Genomic DNA, 27,007 nt, shown 5'->3' with positions numbered 1-27,007 from the left:
ATTAACACAAATACCCACATGTTAGATGCCCTAATAGAGGGAAAAAGCTGAAGTCTCTTTAGGCAGGTTCCGTGGAGCCACTGACCATGAAAGAGGTTAGCTTCCCTCATGGGACCTCCTGCTTGCCGCTCTAGATGGCTTAATCTGTTGCAACATTTCTATATGCTTACAGTTCCTTTGGTTGTCTTCTGGATATAATGTATGGCACAGAGTGCAGAAGCTAATGAAAGCAAGCATTTAAGAGAGCTTGTTTATGCAATAAACCCCAGAAGTTTGTCAAAACCAAAAGTTTCAGTACCTGGTGATGCTTGCTTTTACTTTTATTTGTGGCTGTTTTTAAAAATCCTGTTTATTCTGTTCTCACATTAATTATTTTTTTTTTAAAAAAAAAGCCTCAGACTTACTTGCCTGGGAGCATCTTCATTGACCGTCCATAGAAAGAGTGAAATGATGGCAACTGTTGAGTCAGGCAAGCTATTTAGGCGTGAATGTCTTAGTGAAATAAGAAATTAGGAATTAGGAGGCAAAACGCTTGGAGGATTTAGGCATTTGTCCTTTGTTTCAAATATTAGAGGCTTTTGTGTTTTCATGGTTCAGTCAGTTACGGTGGGTTTGCATTGTTCTTAGAAAATCAAACTGAAAGAAGAAGAGGTCTAGTCAAACTCAGGGACAAGACTCTAGATTAATACAAATTGGACCACTAACCTCCAATAAAGGATTCATCAGTTAGCATTGACAGAAATTACTGTGGTGGTGCTTTAATGGTAACAACAATAATCCTCTAAGATTCATTTTTTAATGAGACCGAAGTCCATTTGGGTACTATCTTTTAGTGGAATGTGTTTGCAAGACTAATAGGTTTTTTTAAAAAATTGCTTTTACAAGCTCAGTGAATTGAGTTACAAGAAAGTGATTCTAAAAATAACATCAAGATGATCCACTTTCAAAATAAGACCATACTGACGTAGCTTGGGAGGTCATGGCATCAGAATGCTGGTACCAAAGATTGCTGCAATAGAAGGCTTCAGATGGTTAAAACCTATCCCTGCGCAGGATATTTGAGGAGGAGATTTGTTATTCTTATGAGCAAAGACTTAGCAACTTGGCAGAGCAGAAAAAAATTAATGTGGTTAGTCATAAACCACTTCTTTTAACATAAGTTAATAGAAGGAAGATAATCAAATTACTATTTAATGTGGAACTCCTCCTTGAGTTTATTCTTATTACTGTTTTAGCTTCTTCTGGGCCATATAGAAAAAAATACCTACTTATGACCTACTATTTGGTAAATACTGAGGTTTAGTCATTAGGATCTTTTTATTAATGCAATAGTATCTTTAGCTCTATAGTAGTAGTACAGCCTACTCTTATTTTTGAAGAAAAATGTAGGCATGTGCTTATGTATTCTTAGCATTTCTTTTTGTTATGAAAAGCTTTGGCTTTGATGTGCTTAGTAAATTTCCTCTGAGTCATCACGATAGCTGCCAAGCCATTGTTTCTGTTCTTTTTGGACTCGATTCTAGTTCTACAGTTGTTTCCTCCTAGGGGCTTAAAGTCCATGAGCTTTTATTAAGATAAATGTCAGTGATTTCGAGTGGATTTGTATAAAAAGAAGTCCTTAGTCTTTGGTAGAAGAAATCATGTGTAATGTTTAGTTTTAAAGTAAAGTGACTACAGGAAATATTAGAAATAAAAGTTGTTGACCTTTTCTGCACAATGGAATTTCTGCCTTTGACTGTTAAATATGGAATACTTTGGCATCCCTAACCTATCAGTGAACTGAAATCCTCACTGGTCATCTTCGGCTTAAAAGAATAAGAAAAGTTTGTCCCTCCCAAATAATTACTGCAGTATCTTGTTCTAGAAATGACATCAAGGCAAAAGATGGTGATCATTGATATGCTTTCTAAAAATAAACATTGCCAAAGTGAAGAACTTAAAGTCAGAGTTCAGAAGTTGTTCTTTGCAGCAGCTTCAAAATGAGTAACTTAGTCATGTCTGTCCAAGCCAAGAGGATATCGTAGGCAGTCATCATGACTTGGTGTCTGACATGTAGTAGTTACTCATTTATATTAAAATTAGCTAGCGTCAGTCAGTAGGTCATGATTTATTTCAAGTTAAAAAATCATTTGCTACCATAGTTTACATACTGCTGTAGCTGACAGTGGGGTGTGGGTTTGTGGAAAGCTGGTTTTTTTTTTTGGTTTTTTTTGTTGTTTTTTTTTTGACTATTGGGCAATACTGTTTTATCAACATTTGAAGGGAAAATGAGTCTGTCTCGGATATCTCACAGCATTATTTTAGAAACCTAGGTACTTGAAGGTGCCTTCAAAATGGTAGTTGTCAAACAAAAGTCTGTTTGGAGTTTATAATGCTCTTCACGGGTATAATGGGGTTAAGGTGGGGTCTGTGGGACTGGAGCTCAGCAAGGCATTCAAGTATGTACTTAAGCCCATCCCTCTCCGGTGAAGTGTTTGAGGGCAAGCCGATGCTTTAGTGCTTGTTAGACTGCTGAATCCACGCCTGAAATTCCAGGCATCTCTTTTATAAGATGTGTTTTTCTGAACTTACTTTCAATTCCGAAGAATTTTTTTCCAAATACTGTTGTTTCCTGCAGACTTACTGCAACTTTCTGCAGGAAATGGGTTAAGGAATGGAAACAAGTATTTCCCTAATTATGGTTGAGAGCTGTTCATTCAGGAGCAGTTGTATAACACTCGTTTTCAGGGCTGGTGTTATAAACAGGGCATGTGAAAAATACGTGGGAGCAACTACTCAAGGACTTGGTGTTTTGCAGACCGACTTCTCTTCGTTTTGACTCGTTGGAACATAGGACTGGAAAATAAAACCTCTATAACACATCAGATGGCTGTGTTATATGAATCTATTAAATTTATCAAGTTCCATTTAAAAGCAACCAGTCATTAAGCTGCTCACTGAGTTTGAAGTGTCCCCTGCGTGGGATGAAGCTGTCATTTCCGTGAGCTGTACACGCTGACACCCTTGTGCTGCATATAACTCCTTTTACTTCAGGCATTTCTGACTGAGTCAGGCAACCAAATTTGTGATTTTTGTGAATACATCGTATAGCTTTCACACCTATTAACACAAGGAGATATGTCGAAAGGCTTTCAGAGAGATGCTCGATAGAACTAATGTGCCGATTTGGCAGCATTTTGCAATGACAAACGATTTCGGTATTAGTTTCAGAAGCTCAGAACAAGACAAAATGAGAAATACTGTATGCACTCAGATATTTATCAGCAGAAATTAAAACAAAAAAAAAAAAAAAAGAGGTAGAGGGCATACAGTCTAAAATTGAGAACCAAAACCGAAAGGAGGGCAGTGAAGTAAAGGAAGAATTCCCAACGTGCAAGGTTTGTTTAGAGATGGAAGGGGAAAATGTGGAGAGCAAAGGGCTGCAAGGATAAAATGTGAAGAGCTTTCAAAACCTCGTATATAAACGTCGTGCAAAAAGTGACAAGTCAATGAAGGGGCTCCAGGAGGGTCCCCTGGTGAAAGCCCGGGGGAGCTGCTGGTTGGAGGTGCCGGATGAGCGGAGAGAAGGGTTCTGGGAGGCTGTGCTGTGTGGGAAACTGAGGCAATAGGGAACTAAAGCGATCAGTCTCAAAAGAAGCCTCGTTGTTCTGCTTTTAAATATACTCAGGTCCGGCAGCTAGAGTTGTTGCCAAAGGCAAATTCTAGTCCGAAAAGAGAAAGGGTTGAAGGAGATTTGACTACCCGTTGCAAGAATTTGCAAGTTTGAGTCGCGAAGGGAAATAAACTGCTGTAGAGACAGAAAGAGGTGGTAAGGAGAAGGTTCAGGATGAAAAGTGCGTTCAGGTTTTCCTGTTAAGGCAAATGTAGGTCTTGCGTGAAGATAGGTTAGGGAGATGGTGCAAGGTGCAGTACTGGACAGGAGGTCAGAAGAGAAGAGGTGGTGCGGAGGAGAGGTGATGGGACACACAGTAAACGGTGAAATGCCGGGTGAAGGCTGTTGGCAACGGTTGTAGGGATCTGCGGGATGGAAGTTGCACTTCCTGGCTCTCGGGGCCTTTCTGTTTATGTCGGCACTGGAAAGTTTTACAGCATGTTACTCAATTTCAGTAGATGTACTGTTTATATAATATCTAAAATGTGTGTGTGTATATATATATATAAAATTACGATGTAGAATTGAGCATATATTTTTATATAATATCTAAACCATGATATATATATTACCTTAAAAGGTGGAGATTTATCTTCTCTAACCTGATGATGGTATTTAACCCAGAAATAGGCACAATGCATATAAACAGTAACTACTTTTTGTTCTCTGGGGGCCGTTGTTTAAAGGTGTTTTCACTTGTGCCAGTGTGGCTTGCTGGGACAATGCAGCAGTTTCAGAGTTTAACTAATGCTCTTCTTGCTTTTCTAAGTCACCCCTCTCAGAAGAGTGAAGTGAGTGAATCGCCAGCTGGCTGTTTAAATCCACAGCAAATTAGAGGATAAAAAGGGAAAAAAAAATTCGCTTGAACTCAGCACCATGTGAATGTGTGCTTTTAAGAACTCTTTAAAGGTTCTCAACGTTTGAGTAAAATCCAATGTACCTTCTTACAATCGTTCTCTTCGATCTGTTCATTTTGGACATCATTAAACACAAATCATATAAAAAGTAAAATCTTGGCTCAGTGCTTTGCTATTAATGTCTCATGTTCTCTTTGCTCCTTTTGTCACCTCACTTTAAAGTAAATCACATGCTCCTCCATTTCAGCAGCGGTGCTAGAAACAGAAGAAACGCAGGAATATCCTGCGCTTTTTTTTTTTTGTCATCGTTGTCATAGAAATCAGGGCTAAAACGTCTTGATAAAGTGGCCTGAAGACACTTGTACCATCTCTGACTCGGTAATCTGTGCTTTGCAGGTAGGAATGAAGTCTCTGCGTCAATTTATCACGTTCGCGCACACTATGAACGGTAAAATATTAACGTAGAAAGTGGGGGGGAAGTGGAGGAAAGCCCTACGGGAACATCAGCTGACTGAAAACTGCGTCACAGCTGAGCACAAATGTGCCTTTTGTTTTCGTAGTGCCCTGGGGCAGAATTTGGAAACCATCAGGTGTGGGGTTTTTATTCGTTATTTTACAAAGCATCTTGGATTAATATATTTTGCTTTTCCTTGATCTTCAGAAGCCTGATGGAATAGAAGCGTGCCTGCGAACATAGCCACAGAAATAACTGGAGGCGTACTCTGTGCCCTGATTTCTGGTTTGTTGATGCTTTTCGCCAACGGCCTAATAAAAGAACTGGCTCTGCTATTGTTGTTGCATACTCTTATCCATTACGGACCCGGGTATCCATGGAAAAGATGTCTTTATAACAATGAACACCTGGCGCGTGCTTCTGTTCAGGAAACATTAGGAGGGGTGGGTCACATGAGTACTCTCACTGTCTTCAGTGTTTATTATAAGAATGTCCCACTTTCTCAGCTATAAATACTAGGAAGAGAGGAATAAGTAAAGACCGTGTTTTCAGATGTTTCCCCAGTGAGTGCTACAGCATTCGTTTTGAAAAAAAAGTGCAATTTTGGAATGGAAAGACCATATTCCTTAGCATTTACCTTCTCTAAGAATAGCGGAGGGGGTAAGTGAGGTTTATCTGTGATGAGCATTTCTGTAGCGTGAACTCGGTAATGGAAAATTCAAAGGGCTGCGTGATGGACTGTTACATGAATAGATGTGCTTCTTGTTTTCTCTTACAGGCTGAAAAAGACTAGGTTGCAGAGTGCTAAAGGTCTGTAAATTATTTTTCATAAGAACCAACTCAATCGGGCGCTTAGTAGTCATGTTGGTCCCCGGTAAGGACTTCAACTTGCAGAAATGATCAGTTCTAAGAAATGGAACTGGACTGCTTCCAGAGCCTTAATACTTCCTCAGAGAAAGTTTAAAAAAACCTATCTGATGCAGTTAGATTGTGTATAAACCACATTCCTACACATTAAAGCAAGTCACTGTTGCAACACCATTCCTCTTAGACAATATACCCTTAAACCATAAATATTTAAGTTCCGTGATACCTAGAATACTCCATTGTGCTCTATGTAATCAGGGTGGTGGTGGGGAAGTTGTATTGCTCCGTTAACCTGTGTATCTCCCCCACTGAGTTACAAAGGGTTGGTTTGCGTAACTGCCAGAGGACAATGTATAGAAAGAGTATAGCTGCTGATTCAGGTCACCCAGGCCTCACCTTTGCCATTTTGGTAGTACTGAAAAGTAAGCTTTCTTTGATGCTTTCTTTTCCCCCCGCAGAAAGTTTTGCAGCTCTGTGGGTTTTTTTGGCCTAGAATCTGCACACATGGAAGGGTTTATTACCATCCTAACACTTCAATTGTATGTATTTTTACTACACACAGTGCATTTATTTCTCAAGGGAGAGCTCGATTAACTTCCTCTGTGCCACTGCATGGTAGCAACACCATCCATAGACTTGATTCCAGCCAGTCCTTTTTGTTCCTCAAAAGTGAGAGAGGAATCTTTGTTCGGAGACCCTGCCTTGCCGTCGGGAAGCGTGGTCTGCCTTGCTCTTCCCGTGTACGATTGCTGCGGGAAGAGGGCAGTTCTGCTGCGAGTCTGCCTTTTCTTGGCGCTTCTTGGTGTCGGTGTGCATCGCCTCTGTGCTGTGCCCGTGACAATTCCCATTCAACAGCCAGCTGCCCGAATACTACCAGGTGTTAGGTATGTCTTAACTGCTAAAGGGTTGGGTGGTTTGGTCCTACCTGGCAACTGAACTGCCGAGAAATTTCATGGAGCGGGGCTTAAGCTTCTAGCAAAGGGTTTTATCTCCTAAGCAGGCTCAAAGCTCTGACACTTGGCTCGCTATCAGTTCGAGGACCTTAAACACCTTTTGTCTCAGGGAACAGTCTCTTGATCTCTCTTGTTAAGACAGAGGAGCTTATTCTGGTAAGATTTTAGGTGCCCAGAGGTTACGTTCTGCAACGATAAAGTTTTAAATTGTAATAAAAGCAAAAAAAGCAAGACGAGAAGAGAGAGATTTCAATTCATCACACGGTTTCCTTTTAACAGGAGCTTTGCTTTTCTGTGAAGGAGAGCGAGCAAAAGGAAATCTTTTTTTAGTCAAAATAATACCAATACTAGAAAGAAAGTACAGCTGTGTTCTAGCACATCCCGTTGTCAGAATTTCTGCATTCATCTTCTGATTTCCCTGGGAGAACGTAACAGGGCCAAGGTGGTTTGGGGCAGGCGTAAAGGTACGCAGCGATGCAACCTGAAGAGCCTCTTGGGACTTAGAGCTCCTTGTTTGCTCTTCATTTAGCTGTCTAAAGAAAAACATGCAAAAAACCCCTGCCAAGTGTTGAACTGTATTGCACAGAGTAGGAAGCAGCTTGTAGAGACCATCCTTAGAAAGATTAAGCAAGTTGTGTGAGAAAATAAGCATCGTCTCCCACTGAATAACAAATAGATCCAGTCAATACTGGGGGGGGGGGGGGGGGGGGGGAAGTACAGACAATGAAAGGGGCTAAAGGTATAAAAGTTAGCACTGGGGAGGTGCGCTTACATTGTTCGCTGTGGACTGCAAGCTCTAATCATAAAAGAACAACAGGAAAACTGCAAAAGTTACTGCAGATTATTGTTAGAAAGAGGCTTTGCTTTGGAGAAGTTTGAATTTTAGCTCACCTATGGAGAGCGGTAGACATTTCTGCCATGGCAATAAGCTCAGTTTGGGTGGTCATGCAGGATCAGTGCTTTGGATTAATAATTGTGACATTGTAGAAGAGATTTATGCTGAAGGCATTAATTATATTCCTTTTTCATTATAAAATATATTATGACTTAATCCAAGAAATAGGTATAGCCTATGTCTGTAAGTTTTTGTAAGAAAGTAAATTTTGATACCACTTAAACAATTTGTTACTTTATTTGCCTACCTAATATAAACTCTATACAGTCAGTCTGATTTTCTGATGCAGATGTCATAAGTTATAATAGGAGATTTTGGTCTATTAGAATATCATCGTATGAATTAGGATTGGTTCAAGCTTTTACATTCATAGAGTCTGTCAGTGCCCCAAATTTTACACATCCATGTTCTGTTTTGTTTCAGGTTTAGCAGAATTTCATTAGTTACTGTAAAGGCTGAGTTTTTCATGGATCAATCAATTAGATATTTTTTTTTCTTGGCTATGTGTCACATTAAAGTTGTTTGTAGCTGGCAGCAAGGTTATTTCTGTTAATAAAACTGCATTATTCTCATTGCTCCCTTCTTTCTGATTGCATCAGTGTTTCACAGGTAGCGATCTTTTTCCAATCTTGATAACTAGCTGTTGCTGCGATAGATGTCATTGTTCACAAACGGAGACTTGCCTTCATGAAATAATCTAGGATTTATAGAGCATTCCTTCTTCTGCATTTGCTTTGCTGCTTTTGAATTCCTTATTTGTATTTTTCATTTAATTTTCTTACAGTTTCTGATGTAGACAGTGTAGGAGACCTTTTTATAATTGAGTATAGGTAATTAAATGAGAGCAAAGGAAGCAAGTATATAAATGAACTTGTGTGTTCCCTTTTTATTATATGTTTGGCTCTATAGCTTGCCTTTCTTTTACTGATAATCATTTTTCCCTTTTCAAGCTGACAGGTGATGACAGTTTTACCTGATGGGTCAAAAATGACAGGAATTAACTTTTTGTTTTTAGCAAGTGACCCACTATTGCATTTCTTTTTCCTCGAGCTTTCCCTCTGGTGTTGTTGTAGCATAAATACTTTATGCTAGATGCTACCACAAACTCTCCCAGGATTCGCGGGATGTTGCTGCCAGCTAGGTAATTTCTCTGGCCGTGCTCGTCACGGCAAGGCACTTCTTTCCTAATCAAATCTCGGTCCAGCGGCACACCTTCTTACGCTTCAGATGTCTGGGAGCTGAGCGCTCAAAGTATTTCGGTTTGACCTGCCCTTTGACATTACCTTCAGATCACCAGTAACTGAACCCTGGCTGAAAACAGGGTAACAGAAATAGGTATTTATGGACAGCAGTCGCAGTTGGGTGTACTGTAAATAAGCTGAGTGGAGGAAGGAAGGAACACAGTATTTCCTGAGACATGTAGAAGCAGCACGCAGCCTTTAAAGGCGAGTCATCTTTTTGGGTACCCCATGAGGTTAAATTTGCATTTCATTTCCCCAAAAAACACCTTACATACTGCAGCCGTACTCAGAAGGTTTCCGACACTCCTCTAACCATGCTAAGTGTTACTTTCTTTCTTTGCAAGTGTCATCTTCTGGACCTTACTGCTCACTTAAATCCCTGACTCAAGGAGTATTGAATGCTCTTTCCGCAATGTGCATGGTGTATCTCCATTCACTTAGCATTTCCTTTTATAACAGGTATAAAAACAACTACTCCGACACAAGCAACTGAGTGAGGTAGATGCAGAGAGCTCGTTACTATAATTTACATGATACCAGATACTGCCTAATTGGCACCAGTCGATATACTAGTTAAGTTTGGGGTAAAAATCTCGGAATATTATCATACAGTCAATAATGATTCATCTGTGGCAGAGCATCCAGCAGCATACCTGAGTAAGGTGGTTTTATTGTTATTTACAAAAATACCTGGCATGCTTTTTTTAATCCATACAGCTCTTGTTCTTAGGCCTATCTTCACACCTGAAGATGCTCTAGTATTGGTTCTTTGAGCACGCTGTCGTGTCTGTAAATGCGAGCTGGATATTCACACAATCCCAGCATGGTGCGCTACTTAGCCTTTTACTAGAACGTGATGGTTTTGTGAATTACCCTCTTGTTGTATGGCACAGTCTGAAGCAGCCTCCGCAGGCGCAGCTACCTCCGACCGAATACTGCGGGCATACGACACGCGGGGCATGTCCTTGCTTTGACACGTAAGCTGTGAGTAACGACTGTGTTCAGCGGGTGCTTTTAATTGGCAGGCCTTACGATGTGAAGCTTTGTCTCCAAGAAATGATACTAATTTCTGAGGGAAATGTATTTTTTTTTCGGAGATGCATAATAGCTGAAGCATCAGAGTTAGCAATACAATGTTCAGTATGCACGAGGAATTTATGCAGTTGAATAAATGAAGTACGTTGTTGGGTTACACTGGCTGTTGTTTCAAAGTATTTCAGTACGTGAACGTGTGCAGATACCCTTTATCTTTTTATACGGTTGATGCTAAAATCTCAGTGATGTTAGTGGGAGCCAAGGGCTGCCAGAATCTTGCAGGTTTAGACTCATTGTTTTCAGTTAAATCAAAGAACTCCATCTAGTTTATGCTCTGTCATTTGTGAGTTTATTCCACCTAGTAAATGGTGAAGTAATGTTTACTCGTCTGTTTTTTTCATCTTGTTTAATTTATTGTCTGTCCATCGGAGCAGGAGGAGCACTTGTATTGTGTTCCTCATGCGTGGTATGAGTTCGTACTCTAGACTGCCTTACCCGGGTGGTACCCCCCTGCTCTCGGTGGGTGTAGTAAGATAATAGTAAACAACCAATGAAAATGTTTAGTGTATGTGAGAAATTAATTATACACGGTGTCAGTTCAGAAGCTGTGGTATAGCAATTAGTAGCAAAGAAATGTCAAGTGTTTATATTCAGAGTCAGAGATGAAGTGCATTGTTTTATCCATGTTATTCCTAAAGAGTCAGCATAGGATGTATTTAGCACTTCGTGGAAGACTCTCAGACACCTTCCAGGTTTCTGGCTATGCTGCCTAATCCTGTAAATATAGATCGAGGTAGCACAGAACAGCCTTGGAAAGCAGTGCTGGCAGTGCACCGGAGATAGATATCTTGTGCCAAACGACCAGTAGTCCCTTGATTTTTTTATTATTCTTTTTTTTCCCCTGAGACACTGATCATAGTTCGATCTTTCTTCTAAAACAAGCTTGGCTTAGTTGGCATTTCGGATCGTCTCCCTGTGTGCTGTGGGTAATATGGCAATTGGTCAACCCACGATTGAGTTAGGGCCAAAGCTGATGGGCATTGAGATGCTGTAACTGGAGATGTCTCTGCTTGTGTTTCAAACTCGCTGCAGCTGAATTTAAAAATCTTAATGTAATACCTCAGCAGAAGAGTTTAAGTTTCGAAAAGAACTGTGAGCTTATCTTGCAGATTTAATTTTTTTTTTAATATTTTGAACTTCTGAAATTTAAAAATACCACACACCCCCCAAATTGATGAAGTAAACAGGGAAGAAAGAAGGTTAAGCTGACAAAGCTGGCAAGTGGTGACTAGTACAAGAGCTATAGCTCTGGGCAGAAGACTGCGTACGTCTTTAAAGACTATAGACATCACCTGAACTGTTAACTTAGGGAGAACTGATTCACTTGTTCTTATTGTTAAAATTGACTGAAAATATTGGGAAGTGCAAATTATAGAAAAAGTAACGAGGTGTCCTTTCTTGTTTTATGCTCCAGATTGAAATAGTGTTTTGCAAACTTGGAAGTGCTAACTATTTTAAAGATGGAATTTGCTTTTTATACTTTAAAAGAACTATAAGAATAGATTTAAAATAAACATATATAACTACCTGGACATTTTGGAGTAAGGATTGAGCTTCTTTATTTTCTTTTTAACATCTGATGCTAAATTACTGACTCTGAGAGTTGTCACCCATAGCAACTTTTTCCTTTTCAGAACTAACCTTACAATGCAATTATTGTGACACGTGATAGTTTTATTTGAGGGTTAAAGCATCGTTTTTCAGTTGTAGCATTATTTTTACATTCCAAACAGTTGTATTTTCCAAAGTTAGTATTTTGGGGAATTTGTGATGCTTATTGTAGTTGCGTCATAGTAAATCACGTAATTTAATGTTCGTGGACTTTATTTAGAAGAGTACAGTTATTGTAGAGAGAACAAACTGAGTTGTGCTGTACTTCTCTGCGAAGGAAAACTGCTAGCTGTTTATGTGTTTTATTTGTATATTTTTTAAATACGAAAATATGTGACACTGGCATCCCTAACAGAGGAGAAAATGTACAGAAGAGCTGCATTCTAATTAATTGATATTTAAACATGCTTAAGCTGCGTGTTATTTGCCTTCAAAAGTTGTTACTCTGCCTTAATTATTTCAAACGTATTTCAGGATAATGCTTATTTTTCTAATAAATTGGTATCTTTTTTCTTGTCAACATATTAACTTAGATTTCCAGTATAGAAACCATATACTCGGATTTCTGTGAGCAAATGTCTTTGCTATATGTTTCTGTATTTATTTTTTCAATAATTCTGCCTGTAGAGGCAGAGATCTTGCAGTGCAACTGGTTTTTCCCTTTATTATAGAGAGAATTGCTAAAGCAGGACAACTCTGTGCCTTTGCCTTAATCTCTAGTACTTCTTTACCATTATTTCACTTTGGTAATCTCTTTTACTTTCAGAGACCGTGAAACTAAATAGTGTGCCTTTGTATTTAGTTTTACATCGTGCACTTCTCTATCAATGTCCTCATACTTCCTTTTTTTGTTATTATAGCATTTAAGTGTTACTGACAGCTGCGTCCAGGATATTTTGGTGTTTCCTTAACATTCATACCAAATACAATTTCTACTGTCTTTTTATTCTTGTAGTCAATGGTTTTCTGATTTAGATTCCCTCTCAATTCCTGAAAAGGCCCTATACAAATGCTGCTTATCTTTTCTGCAAAAAATGTCTCTGAGCAATCCGATTATGGATACTGCTTGTTTTCGCTGCCTGTTTTGGTTTGGTTTGGGTTTTGGGTTTTTTTGAGGGTTTTTGTTTTGTTTTGTTTTGGTGTTTTTCTTTACACTTCAGGTCTGTGTTGGTAAGAGGCCAGCCAGTTATGTGTGTGAAAGCTGATACTTTGGGACAGGACTTTGGCATCCCTCTCATTGCGACCCTTCTGGTAGGGCTGCACCGTAGCGTTTGTGTCACAAATACCATTTTTCTTGGGTTTAACGCATGACGTTCAGTGGATAATGACAACGTGTCCCTCCCTCCCCTATTTCTTGAAGCTGTCCTGATTTAAAATTTGTTGCAGGCGTTCAACAGCTGTAATTTTTACAGGACTTCTTGCATTCAAATTCATTGCTCTTAGTCGATGACCTCTCTGTTGACATCATTAATTGTGCTTACTGAAGTCTTTACTGATTATGCCTAAAACAGCTGGATGGGTGAAGTGAATTACCAAAAAAATAGTGCTCATGAATTGAGGGACAGCTATTTGATATCAAGTTGTCAAGATCTGGCAGGAGAGCCGGAGACTTAATGTATCCCTTCTCTTCCTATTTGATATGATTTAATAGTTAGCTTTCCACATTGGGTCAGTCTGTCTCGCTTCACCCAGACCGGAGTGAGGTGAGCTTTAAGGAGAGGTGTCTGCCAAGCATCCCTCCGCTGCACCGGTGTGTGCTGTACCTGAGACATCTTCCATCCACCATCGCGTAGAACTTCGTTTTCCCACTTTCAGGGTGACTCTGCTGATCTAAGGAGTAGCACCCAGCGCTTTATGGAAAAGAGTAGAGCTGGAAGTGCACTTTCCACAGAGCCTTCTGGTTAAATGCGGCTGCGAATCTTCCGGTCGCCCCTCGGCTGATTTTTCGAAGGAGAAGGTTCTGGATTGTGATCAGCTTGGACAGGGAACATGAGGACTCCTGGTTGCTGAGGCAGTTCATGAAGCCAAGCACCACCTGAAAGGAGGATGTTGGGACCACGCTACTGTACTCAGGCACCAAAGAGGAGAGGTTTTATAGTCTGTTTTGTCTTGAACCCTGTTCTGACTCTTGTCCAGTAGACTGATGTCAAACCGGTATCGGAAGAACTATGATTTAGTGGCTTGGAAAGACCACCTAATTACACTCATGGTATAATGAGAGAGAACAGATACCACAATAGATCTGTAAGAGTTACATTACAAAACCAGATAACTTCTTCCTTCTTGCTCTAGTATTTTGATGCCTAAGATTCTTTTGTAGATTAAACTTTTTGTATTCTTTAAATGCTGGCTATTCAACTCCAAACTTACTGTGCGGACTGCTGTTTTTCTGGGGTGGAAGGACAGTTAAGAATTTCCCCTTTCAGTTGTTGGGAGTGTTCTCAGACATAATGTGGATAATTAGGATTGCAGAGATAGCACAACCCAAATTACTTGTGTGACATTGGTGGTTTGAGTCCCTATGAAGGATTGGTTATTATAATTTCCTTGGATATTGAATTGGAGCTAGTTAAAATAACAGCAAAAAAGCCTCATCTCCAAGAACATTTTACAGTTTATTTCTCTTTGAATTTTGAAAAATTACTTTTAGTTAATATCATAAAATTGAATCTGTGCTGCTTTTCTGCCTCTTGACAAAAGCTTAGTATCCTTAGTAGCCATCAAGATTATGCTGCAGAAAGTGAGGAAGTCTGGTGGAATTGCAGGATTACAGTAGGCAGTAGCTGGCTATTCTTATTATCTCCAAATCATGTATTTTATTGCTCAGATTACCTGTGTGTGTTTTATTCTGCCTGACACTAGACATTTTAACATACCTGAAGACCTTCTAGTATTTCCAGTATAAGTAATTTATGCACCCCTCAACAGTCTCGTGTGTATTATATAAAACCAGTACTATATTACTTAACATTAACCAAAATGCAGCAGAAGTAGTACTGTAAGTGGTGGTGTTTGGAGTAAGTATTATAAAAGTGTTGTTCATAAAAAAGGCACAAACAAACAACAAACAAATATAGAGCTTAAGTAAAATGGAGCTTGATGCAAGGAGTGGTATTTTATCTCCCGAAGTGTCATTAGGGCTCGGTGGTGTACAAGTTCAGACCTACAGCCTGCTGCTCTACCCAAAGGTTAAAAAGAATCAAACAGCCGGGAGAGGAGAAGCCAACAGATGGACCTACATGTTCAGGGTATCTTCAGGTTAATGAATAATCAGCCTGAGAGAGAGATTAGCCCTGCTGGGAAAATATAACTGCTGGTTGTTAGTTATTGGAAGTTCTGTAGCGTCGTATGGCGGTGAGAGCGGGTGGTTGCCACGCGTCGGACTGTCTACCTGGTGCGCTAGGTATCATGAAAGCAGGGTAGGATTTAAGACAACGCTAGAGGTTCAGGTTGTCCTTATTTTGAACGTCGTAACGTGATTTATTGTCGTAATGTGGATAATTATAGGTCATGGCATGAATATTTCCTGTTCTCCCCAATGAATCGGCAGCTTGATTTTGCTAACGGAACTGCCTCTGGTAGTCCAGCGAAGAAGTGGTTGGATGCAGTAACCTAATTCAATGTTGCAAACAGTTTGAACGTAAAATCTTAATGCATCTAAATAAAGGAGGTGCTTTTTAAAGGTCACATCAGATGATGGTTTGGGGGATTTTTTTGCTTCTGTAAAGCGAATATGCTGAACTATGTTAATCTTCATACTAAAAGCAATTGCTTTCCTTTGTTGCAGATCACCAGAAACTGGAAAGAGAAGCTAGAATCTGTCGCCTCTTGAAGCATCCCAATATTGGTAGGAACATTTAATTGCTTTTTACAGTAGATACCACTGTAGAAATTTGCAGGAAAATACAAAATAACAAACACAAATAGCAGCTCAGAGAAGTCAAGTGGGAATATCTCTAGGCAAGACTGTTTCTTTATAATGTGGTGCTCATTTCTAATTCTGCTATGGGGTGCAATATCCCAATAGATCCCTTAAAGCAACATGTACTGTTCTCGTCTTCTTTGAGCTATTGCTCTGCCATCAAGGAGTCATCTACGCCAGGTGTTCGGGGGTTTTTTGAGCAGTGTGTAGGAGGAGTTATTTCCAGTACTGCTCATGACTTTTTGAGACCTGCAGAAGAATTTCATCTAACAGCATATGTTGCAAAATGAGACAGACCAATGTCAATAGTTAGTGTTGTTTTTACTGCGTTGCTTATTTTATCCTGGATTATTTTGTGTTTGAGACTCTGTTCTCCTGTAGAAAAGATAGGTAGATGCAGAAAGCTCTGCTCCTTTTATTTCCAGAACTGCACGTTTTCTACTCAAGCATACATGGAAAGGAAAAAAAAAAAAAAAAAAGGTCTTTGGGGGGGTCAGGTGGGTCTGTTTCCTTGCTTTAGAAACAGGTAAGTACCTTCATCTTTAAGGAGCTGTATCTGGGTTTTTCAGACACTGGATTGTACGCCAAGGGTGTCTCTCACAAGCTTATTTGCTGTACCTGAGACTTCTGCGGAAGGGTGGGATTTTCCTGTCCATCTTGTTCCTCTATCCCCCTGTACATTCTTAAAAGTTGTCGTCAGAAAAACTGATAATCTCACCGAATGTTTTAAACACGTATGCTTGGTACTCCAGAAGCACTTGGCAGTCTGCTTGCTGTTCCTTCTGGTTAGTTTTTCTCCTTTTCATTTTTAACTAGCAGATGTTGGTATTCGTGACAGTTTTAGACTAACATAATTGTTTCATGCCTGGGAAAGAATCAGCTCCTTCCTTTTAATAATAATCATAAATTGAAAACGTACCACAGCTCAAAAGGAAATGTCAACTCTCTGAAAGAGCTCTCTTACGCAGTCTCAGAAGCTTAGAAGTTTCGTAATGCAAATTTGGTTAAAGAGTAGTGTTACCTGCCTTATTTTATCCCAGCCAAAATGTTTGCATTGTAAAGCGATGAAGACAAGGGAATGTACAGCTCGTTGCGAGGAGGAGGCGCAGCTCTGCTGCGGGTATGGAAAGCAGTGGTTACACGTACGGTCCTGACTGTGGAGTCATCTACCTGCGCCTTGTCGTAACTAGAGTGTATCCGTGAGTTTGAACAAGCCAGGGAAGATGACTGAAAACCGGTGATAAAGTGATGGAGTGGAAGAGCTGCAGTGCGCAGAACAACTTGGTTGAAACAAATGTCTAAATCGATTTCATGCGATCGCATGTCTTCGGTTTGTTGAGTAGCTTGGAGCAGTATGAGGATGTAGTCCAGATCCTCTGCGGCAGGCCAGCTCTTCCACGTACGGTGTTTGTATTTGTGAACGTACGACTTGAAATGCAAACAGGCGATGACAGCCTCAGTGACGGGCCAGTTGGGTTCTGTAAGCACAAATTCCGTGCGCCGCTTACCTGCGCCAAGGTGCACGGTTCAGTCAAAGGATTATAGACAAATTCTTCTACTCCTGTTTCGGAGTATTCCTGAACCTCCTCTTCTAGCGTCACTGTCACCATCCTTTTTTCAAAGATTCATTTCTGATGGGTAATAATACTCCATCACGCTAGAAAGCACTAAGAGCGAAAAGAGAAGTATACCAGAGTGAGGTGACTCAGCTGTAACAGCAGGGAGTATAGTGTGGTTTGTGCGTCTCAAAATGGTAAAGATTAACCCTTGTAAACAAGTTTTACTTGTGCTATCTGTATGATAAAAGAGTATGCCTGGTTAAAAGTTTTAGCAAGTCCATGAATATAAAATTCGTGCTTTTCTCTCTCTATTTTTTCCTGAATTTACTGCCACTGATTAATTTCTAATAGCCCAGGAAATAAAATACTTTTTTAAGAAGGAACTTGTTATGTTAACAGTAAGTATACATAATTTAAGAAAACTGAGAAAAAATTATAACAAATAATTTTTCAAATGCGATCTTTACAGGAAAGCAGAGATCTAGTTTAATCGATTGGGCAGTTTCTCACTGATGATCACAGTGGTTTTCTTTATTTTCCTCCAATGTAGTTTTTTTAATTACTTGTCTTTTTGAATTACGTGTTCATTGCAGGGCAACAGATTTCTGAGCTTAGAATTCAGTAATCCTTTGTCTTTTCTTTCAGGCTTATTCTTTATTCTTCCTGGTTAGCTTGATTAAATCTGCCTTCTCAAAGTGACTCAGTGTAAAGGGGTCAGTTGGAGGTTGACTTTTATTTCTAAAATAATACATATATAATAGCACTCCTTTTTAGAGTGTTGTAGGGTCTCTTTGGTGATTTATCTTTCAGGTCTTGAGACTGTCATCAGATATTTTGGGGTGAAAACCTCTTTTTACTTACCTTTTTAATACTTTCCCTCCAGTCAGAGTAAAGCAGCTACAGCTGTGGTGAATCACATTTTTAGAATTCAGCCTGTGAGTAAACACATTATAGTTTGCTTATGTGCGAGATTATTTTTTTTCTGTAAAGAAATGGAGTTTAAGACAACTCTAAACCACTGGAAATATTTTCCAATGATCTTTCCAAAGAAAATGGACAATTATCAAAAACTTTTACAGATCACTGGGATTGTATTTCTAGGATAGGTGTCCAGTTAGTACCTAACTAGAAAAATATTTAGTATTTATTTATTTCATCAGGATAAGGAAGAATTTGGGAGTAAACTTCCTAACAATCGACATACCCATTTTTAGCTTCCCAACAATACCATTTTTGTATCATTTCATATCTGATTTGATGGTGGTTTTCTGTAATGAGTGCCATTATGCAGTTAGGAAATCTTAGGATGACATTTAAACAAAGCTTTCAATTTTAGTCTGTATTCATATGCCCCGAACTTCAGAAATTCCTCTGATATTGGCAGAGGAGTCTTAAAATTGGACTTGAGCAGTTAAAATTTTTTTTTAAATGTAGAATTTGAACAATAGATTTGCAAAAGCACAACATATGGGGGAAAACAGGAGAAGAATAAATCAGAATGCTTTCCTTCAGAAGGATAAACCTCTGAAATTTGGAAATTAAGGAGACATACGTGAAAATACTTTCATTTCAGTTCTTGATTTGAATCTCCCCAGGTAGTCACTGCAAAATGTTAAACAAAAAAAAAACCCCGACAAATATATTTTCTGCTGCCTTTTTTTCCATAAGTATTCATGACATCAGATTATCATTTCAGGAATCAATGTATCTACCACATGTTCGGAAAGAAAGGATTTAAGTGTGTCTTGAGGGAGCTTAATTATTCATCTAAATTATCTATTAGACATTTCTACCGAAAGAATGATTTTGAACTCGGGTAGGATATCAAGTTCTGAATTCATGTATGAAAATTTAAATTGCTGATGGTTATTCTCACTGGACAAGTGTCAGGAAGGGAAGCTAACTAAATCAAAATCCAGCTATCTGGCACTTCCAAATCCTTACAAATTGAAGAAATCCCTGATAATTCATTTTGATACGCAGATGGTGTGTTGCTTGATGTGGATACATGTATTTATGCATAGGTAAGCCTGTAGACATGTACGGTCATTTGAAAAATGCTTTTTAGATGCAACAAATTACTGGTTTTTAGACATAGATCTTGCCAAGTGCACTTGATACCCTTTTAATGAAGTCGTGAATCTAGCTGCTAGCGTCAACCGCCTGCTGGAAGGCATTTGTTCTACTGCTGTATTATGTGCAATTTTTTTTTTATTCTGGAAAATAAGCATATTCTTTACTAGGGATATTAGAAAAACAGATAACCACAATAAAAACATATGATGGTAGTTCTCATATGATGGGATTATCTGCAGAGGAGTTCTAAAAAAGTCTCGTTTGGTATTTTTATCAACAGATGTAAAGAAAAGAATTGAAGTGGTATCAGTTTGATGTGGTGGAGCCTTACAGCCGATAGATGTGAGCTCACATATCTGAGAACAGTATGTCAGTCTTCAAATATCTGCATCTTGGAAAAGAGTGGCTGAAAAGCCTGTGATGACAGGAAGTAGCTACTTGAACACAAACCTCACTGGGATGCTGTAACACCCAGGGGAAATACCGTTCCCAGATGCATGGAAGGAGCAGAAAGAGGGAATTAGTATTTATTTTGTATCTGCCAACAGAAGTCACTTCTAGAGTACTGTGCTGAGCTCTGGCATCCGTATGTCAATCAGTACGGCCTAGGTAAAGGGGGTGATTTGAGGAGGTCTGTCAGGATAACCAGAAAATGTTATTTATTTATCAAGAAGAAGGCAAAAAGAAACATGACTATAGTGATGAAGTTAAACACAGGAGTTAGTTTTTTGGCAGTGAAAGCATGTGAATTGCTCAGAGGTGTGATGTTTTCTGACTTGAAGCGTGGATTTTTTTATTTTTTTTTTAAGCTTTATACTAAGAACCATCTATTACTAAACATGAATATACTCCTGGTATTCAGAACTATGTACAGGCCATTATTTTTGGAAAGCTGAATGTCGTTGAAGAAAGTCTGAAAGGTAACGATTCTGTTTCTGTGGTGCTTAGGAAGCTGGACCGTCCTTCCCGGTTACCTTTTATATCCAGCACAGAAGTGTCGTGGAAATCTTCCTTGAAGAAGTTGTTTTCACTTCACACACAAGTATTTTCTCTGAAAGCTGAATATCTCTGTCCAGTCACCGCTTTGCATAAAACTACTGCAGTTTTTCAGCGTCATTTATTTAATTTGAAGAAATCCGTGATTTCTTCCTCTCTATCCAGCTATGTAGTCGTGATGCCTACGGAACGGTGTAGGAAAAAATGCCTAAAAGGAAAGTGGATTAGAAATTAGTGGATTAGTATTTCCTGTTCTCCTTTTTCAAATCTCCATTTCCCACTTAAGTAGTGTATATGTGAACGTTTGTTTAAAAAAATACAGGATTTCCTCATCCTTTTCACCTACAATTATTCCTTAATACTCATTGCTTATGTTGGGATTTCTGCCTCTTCTCACCTCAGTTCTTTGTATCAAAGCAACTGTAGTAGAAAGCAAGAATTTTGTGTTTAAAAGAAAATACACGTTCATTTCAGCTTGTAGGTTTATTCTTCGGATAAGCATAAAATTACAAACAAAGGCTATTTCAGCATGTAACTTTTTGTTTATGGGAGGGAGGAGTTTCATCTGTTCTTTATTTGTAGAAAATTATTTACTCAGGAATACTTTAGAAGTATGTAAACATCCTTGTCTGCACTGATAGTAAAATTCTGTTCCTTCATAGCCTGAGTGTTTTTTTTTTCTCCTCTTAATATCCTAATAAACAAGCAAAAAAAAAAGAAATAAAATGCTTTTCCAGCGTTTCTTGAGTAATCTGGCCTGCTTCCTCTGTTAGGTTGGGGTAGGAAATTTCTAGGCAAACAGAGCTCAAGTTCCTTTAGTAACAGAGCTCCAACAGTTCATGCTGGGCTGCGGTAGTTTGTACGTTAGTCTGACTTTCAACATTGCTGTATTTCAGTGTGTGTAGGTTTTCTTTTTTACTTAGTACAGCTTGCTAACATCATGGTGTTTTCTTTGTGAGATTGCTTATCAAGTTGTATTAAAAGCTTACCTCCTCTACTGAACAACTACCCACGAAGGATTTGTTATCTTGTGTAACTATTACTTTTACAGCTGTCACGTGTACTGATGCTTCCAATTTTTTAATTTAGAAATTTGGAAAGAAAATTCGTAAGGAAAATAATCATCTCTTCACCAAGAAATCCACTGTCATTGTCCTGTTTTCTGGCCTTTATCTTCTTTTGGTAAACTTTGACTTCTCGCTCCTCTCTTATACTTTGCCTAAAGTATTGTATTTTAGCACTCCGATTTCTAGTCTAGCAATCCACATATTTTTGATGGTGTAACACTGTTGCACCATCTTCTTACTTTTGATCTAGAGCCCGCTTTGGTAATTTTGGTTTATGAGACCCCAACAGATGATAAAAATTGCATTAGCCTGATGATGCAAGTCCTGACCCAGTCTGGAAACTTGCTGATTCAAACCTGGTAAAAATGTGGGGTGTTTTTTCCAGGTTGACTTTGCTCTTGCAGGGTTTGTGCTGAGTTTGGGTAATAGTTTTCTAAATCACAGTTACACTGTCCCTCTCTGTAGGTACTGGAAGGGCTTCTGCTGTCTTTACATTCCCACTTGTCAAAAGCTGTACATGGCAAAACAGGATGTACCGTGTAGTAGGGTCACGTAAATAACCAGAATCTCCTGGTTTTCACGTGGTAGTGCTAACGTGTCTGGTTTCGTTACAGCACGTCGGTCCCTGCCTGCTGCCATCGCCTCCCTTTGCTTTATAGACATTGAAGGTAGGGCAAGCAGACGGGATCCATTAGCCAGCTCCATCAGGCTCGAGTCTGACGCTGATGAATCTTCATCCCTTCCCGAAAGGCCACAGCAGATTTTACTGACATGTGGCAGCCCTTCCGGTGATAAATGAAGTCCCTTTGGCAACGGGACAGCTTGTCCCTGAACGGCTTTGTAAGTCAGGATGTTTAGAGGTACGTAGGACTGCCAAGCAGAAACGGTGCCGTGACAGCTCTAATGGGCCTGAGCCAGTTGTGTGCAGACCTGCTCGCGTAGCCTCGGTCATGCCGACTACCATGGGTCGCCGTGCTTTGGCGGGCAGAAAAGTCCTCCTTCTACGAAGAGCCAGCACATGGGAGCGTGGAGCAGCATCTTTCCAAGGAAGGGTGGCTTTGCAGCAGGTCTAGAGGCAGGACGGTCTGGGGCACCAGGAAAAAAAGACAAATGGCTAAACTGGTTTCGTAAACGTGTTGGCATCTACTTGCAATCTGCTCTGGTTTCCACACTAGGAGCTGGGAGCTTCTCGTTAATTGCTGAGGAAATTGATAGCACCCAAACTTTGGCTTCTCGACAGACTCTTCGTGCTGGTGGTGTTTGGCTTGCTTACTCAGGAGCATACCCTCGCTCCTCGAGGAAAGGAGGAGAAGCCGGCATTTGGGGGTTTCTTGTCTCTCCCCAAAACAACACAAAACACGAGCAGAGAAGTTGTTAAATCCTTCACGGGGGGAGGAAAATAAAAGACTTCATATTGTCTTCTCCTCTTTGGACAGAGGATAATTACAGGTATGTGGGGGTTTTGTGTCCATTGGTTTATATTCACCAAGTTTTTGCATGGGACCCCACATAAATTCAGCAGAATCTGAAGAGAAACGCTATTAATATACAGCAAATGCAGATTTAGTAAATCCTTTCTGAATTTATTTGACTTTCTGTGGTGAAGTTAGGAGTAGCTCAGCTGCCATTAGTTATGTTACTGTATAAACTAAATATGGAATAAAAATCAGGCCTGTTCAGGTTTGGTGGATTTAGTTCTTTAGCACAATATTTTTTCTGAGCTTAATTTCAGGTTTCATTCTTTACATCAAAAATATATTAATACAGGCTTAAAAGGTAAGAACACAGTTCTTGCCTGATGCAGTGAAAGTCAAACAAATCCTCAACTCTATAAATTTATGCTCAATAAACATGGTCCTCGAGAATATATAACTATATGTATATAAATCTAAATTGTTTATATACATAAATGCAATATAGTTTTTTATATATACAAGCTTTTGTTTACCTCATAGAGAAACCATCAGTCTGTGGGATTGATGCATGTAGAAGATCTTGCTTCCTTTAATTAATTTTATTGCTTAGATGAGCTGATCATTTCAACAATTTTAAATCTCATCCATTCTATTGAATTAATTAAATTTGTAATTTCCCTGATGAATAAGGTAAACCATAGTCCTTGGGAGAATTAAAATAAAACATCAAGAAACCAAGTAAACCAGTGATATAACATGACTTCATACTTAATGTAAAAGCCAATTTAATGAGTCTTATAAAAATAACAGATTCGGTGTTTAAACTCAGCTGTGGCTACAGCGTGTAGCTGAACAGTGAAGTGCAACAGCTGAATACAGAAGCTGGTTTTGCAGGAGCTAGTTGTAAAATTGAATGTACTGTAATGAGACTCAACTGTAACTCAACTCAAGAACGTAGTGGGGTTTGTTGCAACTGGGTTTTCTGCAGTTTTTGTTACTACTATGCGTTCAATTCCTTTTAGTTGGTGATGGTTTTGTGCATACACGGTCGATGTTTAAGATGAAGAGACGGAAAGTTTTCACTTGTGCCGTTGTAAGAATTTGGTGGGGAAAGGGCTTTCTGTAGAGCTGCTGGCAGCCCTAACAGTGACTGAAATGGAAAAAAAAAAAAAAATAGCACAGTTAAAATACTGCAAGTTGTTCAGTGCTAATCAATGTGTCAGTAATTCTCAACGTGTAACGTATGAAGTGTCAGACAATGTGGTCTGTCTGAGTGCGAAAGCAAAGGAGTGTGAAGGCAGCTTTTTTAGGTGTTAAAGCTTTTGTCTCTGTTTCGTTTAGAGCATAATCCTTTTTTCTGCTACAAGTGGCATTGAATCTTTAGGTTTTACTCTTCTGGGTTACTGCGGGGCATAAAAATGTCTTTTAGTATAGAGAATGACGCTAGTCTTGGCCACGCTAGGTTAATTCTCTTTCCTCTTAATGGAGGACAAGATTATTCTAGCTCAAGTGAAGCATTGCTGATTGTAACATCCCTGATAACTGTAGCAGCATCCACAATATACCGAGGAAATGAGGTTTCACTAAGATTTGCCACAAATTTTGTCATTTTTGTGCCTCAGAAAATATATGCATAATTTGCACCAAAATAAGTAATGATAAAGTATAAATCAAGTGTGAACCAGACCTTGAAGGATTTTCCTTGCCTGCTTATAGCTTGTTCGGAACATTTTCTTAAATGCATGAAAAGTCTTTTCATAGTGTGTCCAGGTTCTTCTAAACGTCTCTTTTCTTTCCATAAAGTCAGTTACGCTTGCGTAGCCAGTCATTTGACATGTAAAATGAAGTGATCCACAGAAAGGGGAAGTGGAATTTAAACATCTCTCTCGAGGAAGCTGCTGCAGGGGGTGAGCACTAGGATGGCTGCCACGCTTCCCGTTTGTATTTTGATCTCTTGTTCTGTTTTACTTTCTATATATGCTTTCTGGAAGGAAGAGTTTTGTAATTGCGTTGCCAACTTCCAGAACCATATAAATAAGCTAGATTAAAATGAATTGCTCTCTTTTTGCACACACAAGATGAATCTTTGAGAACTTTTTTTTTTGTTTGTTTGAAAGCTTTGTTTATTATGAATCTGCAACCACGTGTTACGCATACGGATAGACATCATGACTCCCAGCTAAACCACAAATATGTAATTTTCCTCTGGACCCTTTCCTCCAAAAACATAGATCTCTACTACTTAAGCTAAAGTAAGCTTTTTCTTTCAGTAAAGCTAGCACAGACATTTTTAGAGCATTTTTAGGGGATATTGTAAGTTCTGTTCCCTTGGCTTTGTGCAGACAACGTTGTTGACTGTTTAATAGGTCCATTCTGCACTGGTTCTTGGATCAATACCTAAATTCTGGAAAAAAATAGAGTGAACCTCTTGCTTGAGTTGGGGGAAAAGAAAACAACAAAATAAATCCGAACTGAGGAAAGGATACAGTTTATTCGATAGTGCGGATGGGTGTCGCTGTTTGGATGCCATTGGTGCAACTCCTGTACGGGTGGTAAAACGGTCGTTTCCGTTATAAACTGGGAGATGCAGAGGAGGATAAATTGAGAGATGGGGGAGAGAGAGGGAGAGGAGGAAGGGTGGCACGACCGGCGGGGAGGAGGAAACACATGAGTGAGGGAACGGGGGAAAGCTAGGGATCTGAGCTGGGAGCGGCGAGAGGAGAAAGGAAGGGCTCCTGCCTTTGGACCATGGATTGCGTTTTGACTCAAGCAATCGTAACTGGGGAGTGCTGCTTTGGGATGGGAGCTCGCTGTGGAGTTTAGGAATGTCTCTGCTTCTCCTCCAAAGACAATACAAGCCCAGGAAGCTCCGTAGGAAAGGCAGTCCTTGGGGCTGCTCCCATCTGCCCAGCCGTCCTGCTTTACTTAGATACCCTGGCCCCTGAAAAAAAAGCATCGTAAATGATGGAATCATGTGGGTTGGAAGGGATCTCTGGAGGCCATCCAGTCCCAACCCCCTGCTCAAGCCATGTCCAGTAAAATTAGGTTACTCAGGGCTTGTCCAGCTGAGTTTGGAGAATCTCCAGGGAAGGAGGTTGCACAGCCGCTCTGGGCCCCGCTCCGGTGTTTGACCACCTTCCTGTCAACATCAGTAAATAAATAAAAGCGTCTTTGTGCCTAGCTGGGATTTTCCATTCTCCAGCATGTCTGTTGCCTCTTGTCTTGCCATTCGCACCCTGACAGAGACAACTATCTCTGCCATCTGGATGGCCTCCCCACTGGTAGCTCATAGCACGGGCAAGATGCAGTCAAGCTTTCCCTTCCAACGGCCGACCCAGCCGCGGTGGCCGTCGTCTGCTGGAGAGCTCCTGAGAGAAAGAATAGCTAGCGAGAAATTAAGCTGTCCTCGTAACTACTTGGACTGTGCTGACATAAAAAGTTAACGTCACAGATTGCATCAAAGGCACAAGATAGGATGTAAGTCAGGATATGGTCTGTTTTCAAGCTCGTAATTTTAGATCTGAGCATTGCATTAGTCTGCTCTTAGGATGCTTTCCTAGGCAAGATGCTGCAGAAGAAAATAGTTTAGAGCAAGGAGCAAGGCGTTGGCAGTGTTTCGTTCGCTAAAATCTTCCCTGCTGATCAGCAAACAGAGTGCTGGGAGGAAAAGTGGATGTTTTTTAATACAGCTGCATTCCTGTTACGTTTTTGTTCTTTTTTAAAAAAACCATCCGCTTTTGTGTTTAAATATTGTGACAGAAATTCTTAATGGAAGTGTAATTTGACTAAAAACTGTAAACAGGGCCTGACTTTTTGGAATGCAGTTTTTAATTGGTTGCAAGACGTGCGTTTGGAAGTACATTTTATATGCTGAACTTGTCTGTGTCATGGCACGTGCAGACATCCCTTTTCCTCTTGCTTTTTGCATTTCATCTCCAGCTCCTGCATCTCTACTAATGGAATGCCCGTTCAGTTAAAGGTTTTATAATGTCTTGGATATTATGTATTGAGAACAGCCCAAGGAAAATCTGGCTTCTTACTAAAAATGTACAATTTCACAAGGAAGATAATGAGCACAGTGAAACTGTGTACTGCTGTGACACTGGCTGAACATCAGCCCGTGGCTCTTGATTTAGCAACATAGACCTAGGGTGTGTTCTCTCTCGATGCAAATGCACCTTATGAGCAGTGGCAGGACAAATTAGCCCTGCGTCGTGGTCTGGAGAAGTTACGAGAGAGGGAAAACCATATGTACGGTTTCTTTCTGTGCTCAGATTGTAGCATCTGTGGTGAGTTTAACGATGACTGCAGCTGCCTGCTAGAAACTGCTGGTCGGTACATCTCACA

At 39.8% G+C, this 27,007-nt stretch overlaps 1 protein-coding gene across 24 annotated transcripts in view; it reads left to right on the top strand.

Moving 5' to 3' along the window:
• The window catches only part of CAMK2D (calcium/calmodulin dependent protein kinase II delta), a 151,654-nt gene that overhangs the window by 42,319 nt on the left and 82,328 nt on the right, over positions 1-27,007 (top strand). For all 24 annotated transcript variants that reach the window (XM_075750992.1, XM_075750998.1, XM_075750997.1 and 21 more), the window contains one exon: positions 15,413-15,472. In XM_075750992.1, coding sequence (XP_075607107.1) covers positions 15,413-15,472 — 60 coding nt within the window. The remainder of the gene's footprint in view (positions 1-15,412; positions 15,473-27,007) is intronic.

Source organism: Balearica regulorum, chromosome 4 (genome assembly GCF_011004875.1).
Source record: "Balearica regulorum gibbericeps isolate bBalReg1 chromosome 4, bBalReg1.pri, whole genome shotgun sequence".
In the NCBI taxonomy this organism is placed as follows: Eukaryota; Metazoa; Chordata; class Aves; order Gruiformes; family Gruidae; genus Balearica; species Balearica regulorum.
Note: the sequence above shows the minus strand (reverse complement) of the source record. Positions and strands in the feature narration are given on the sequence as shown.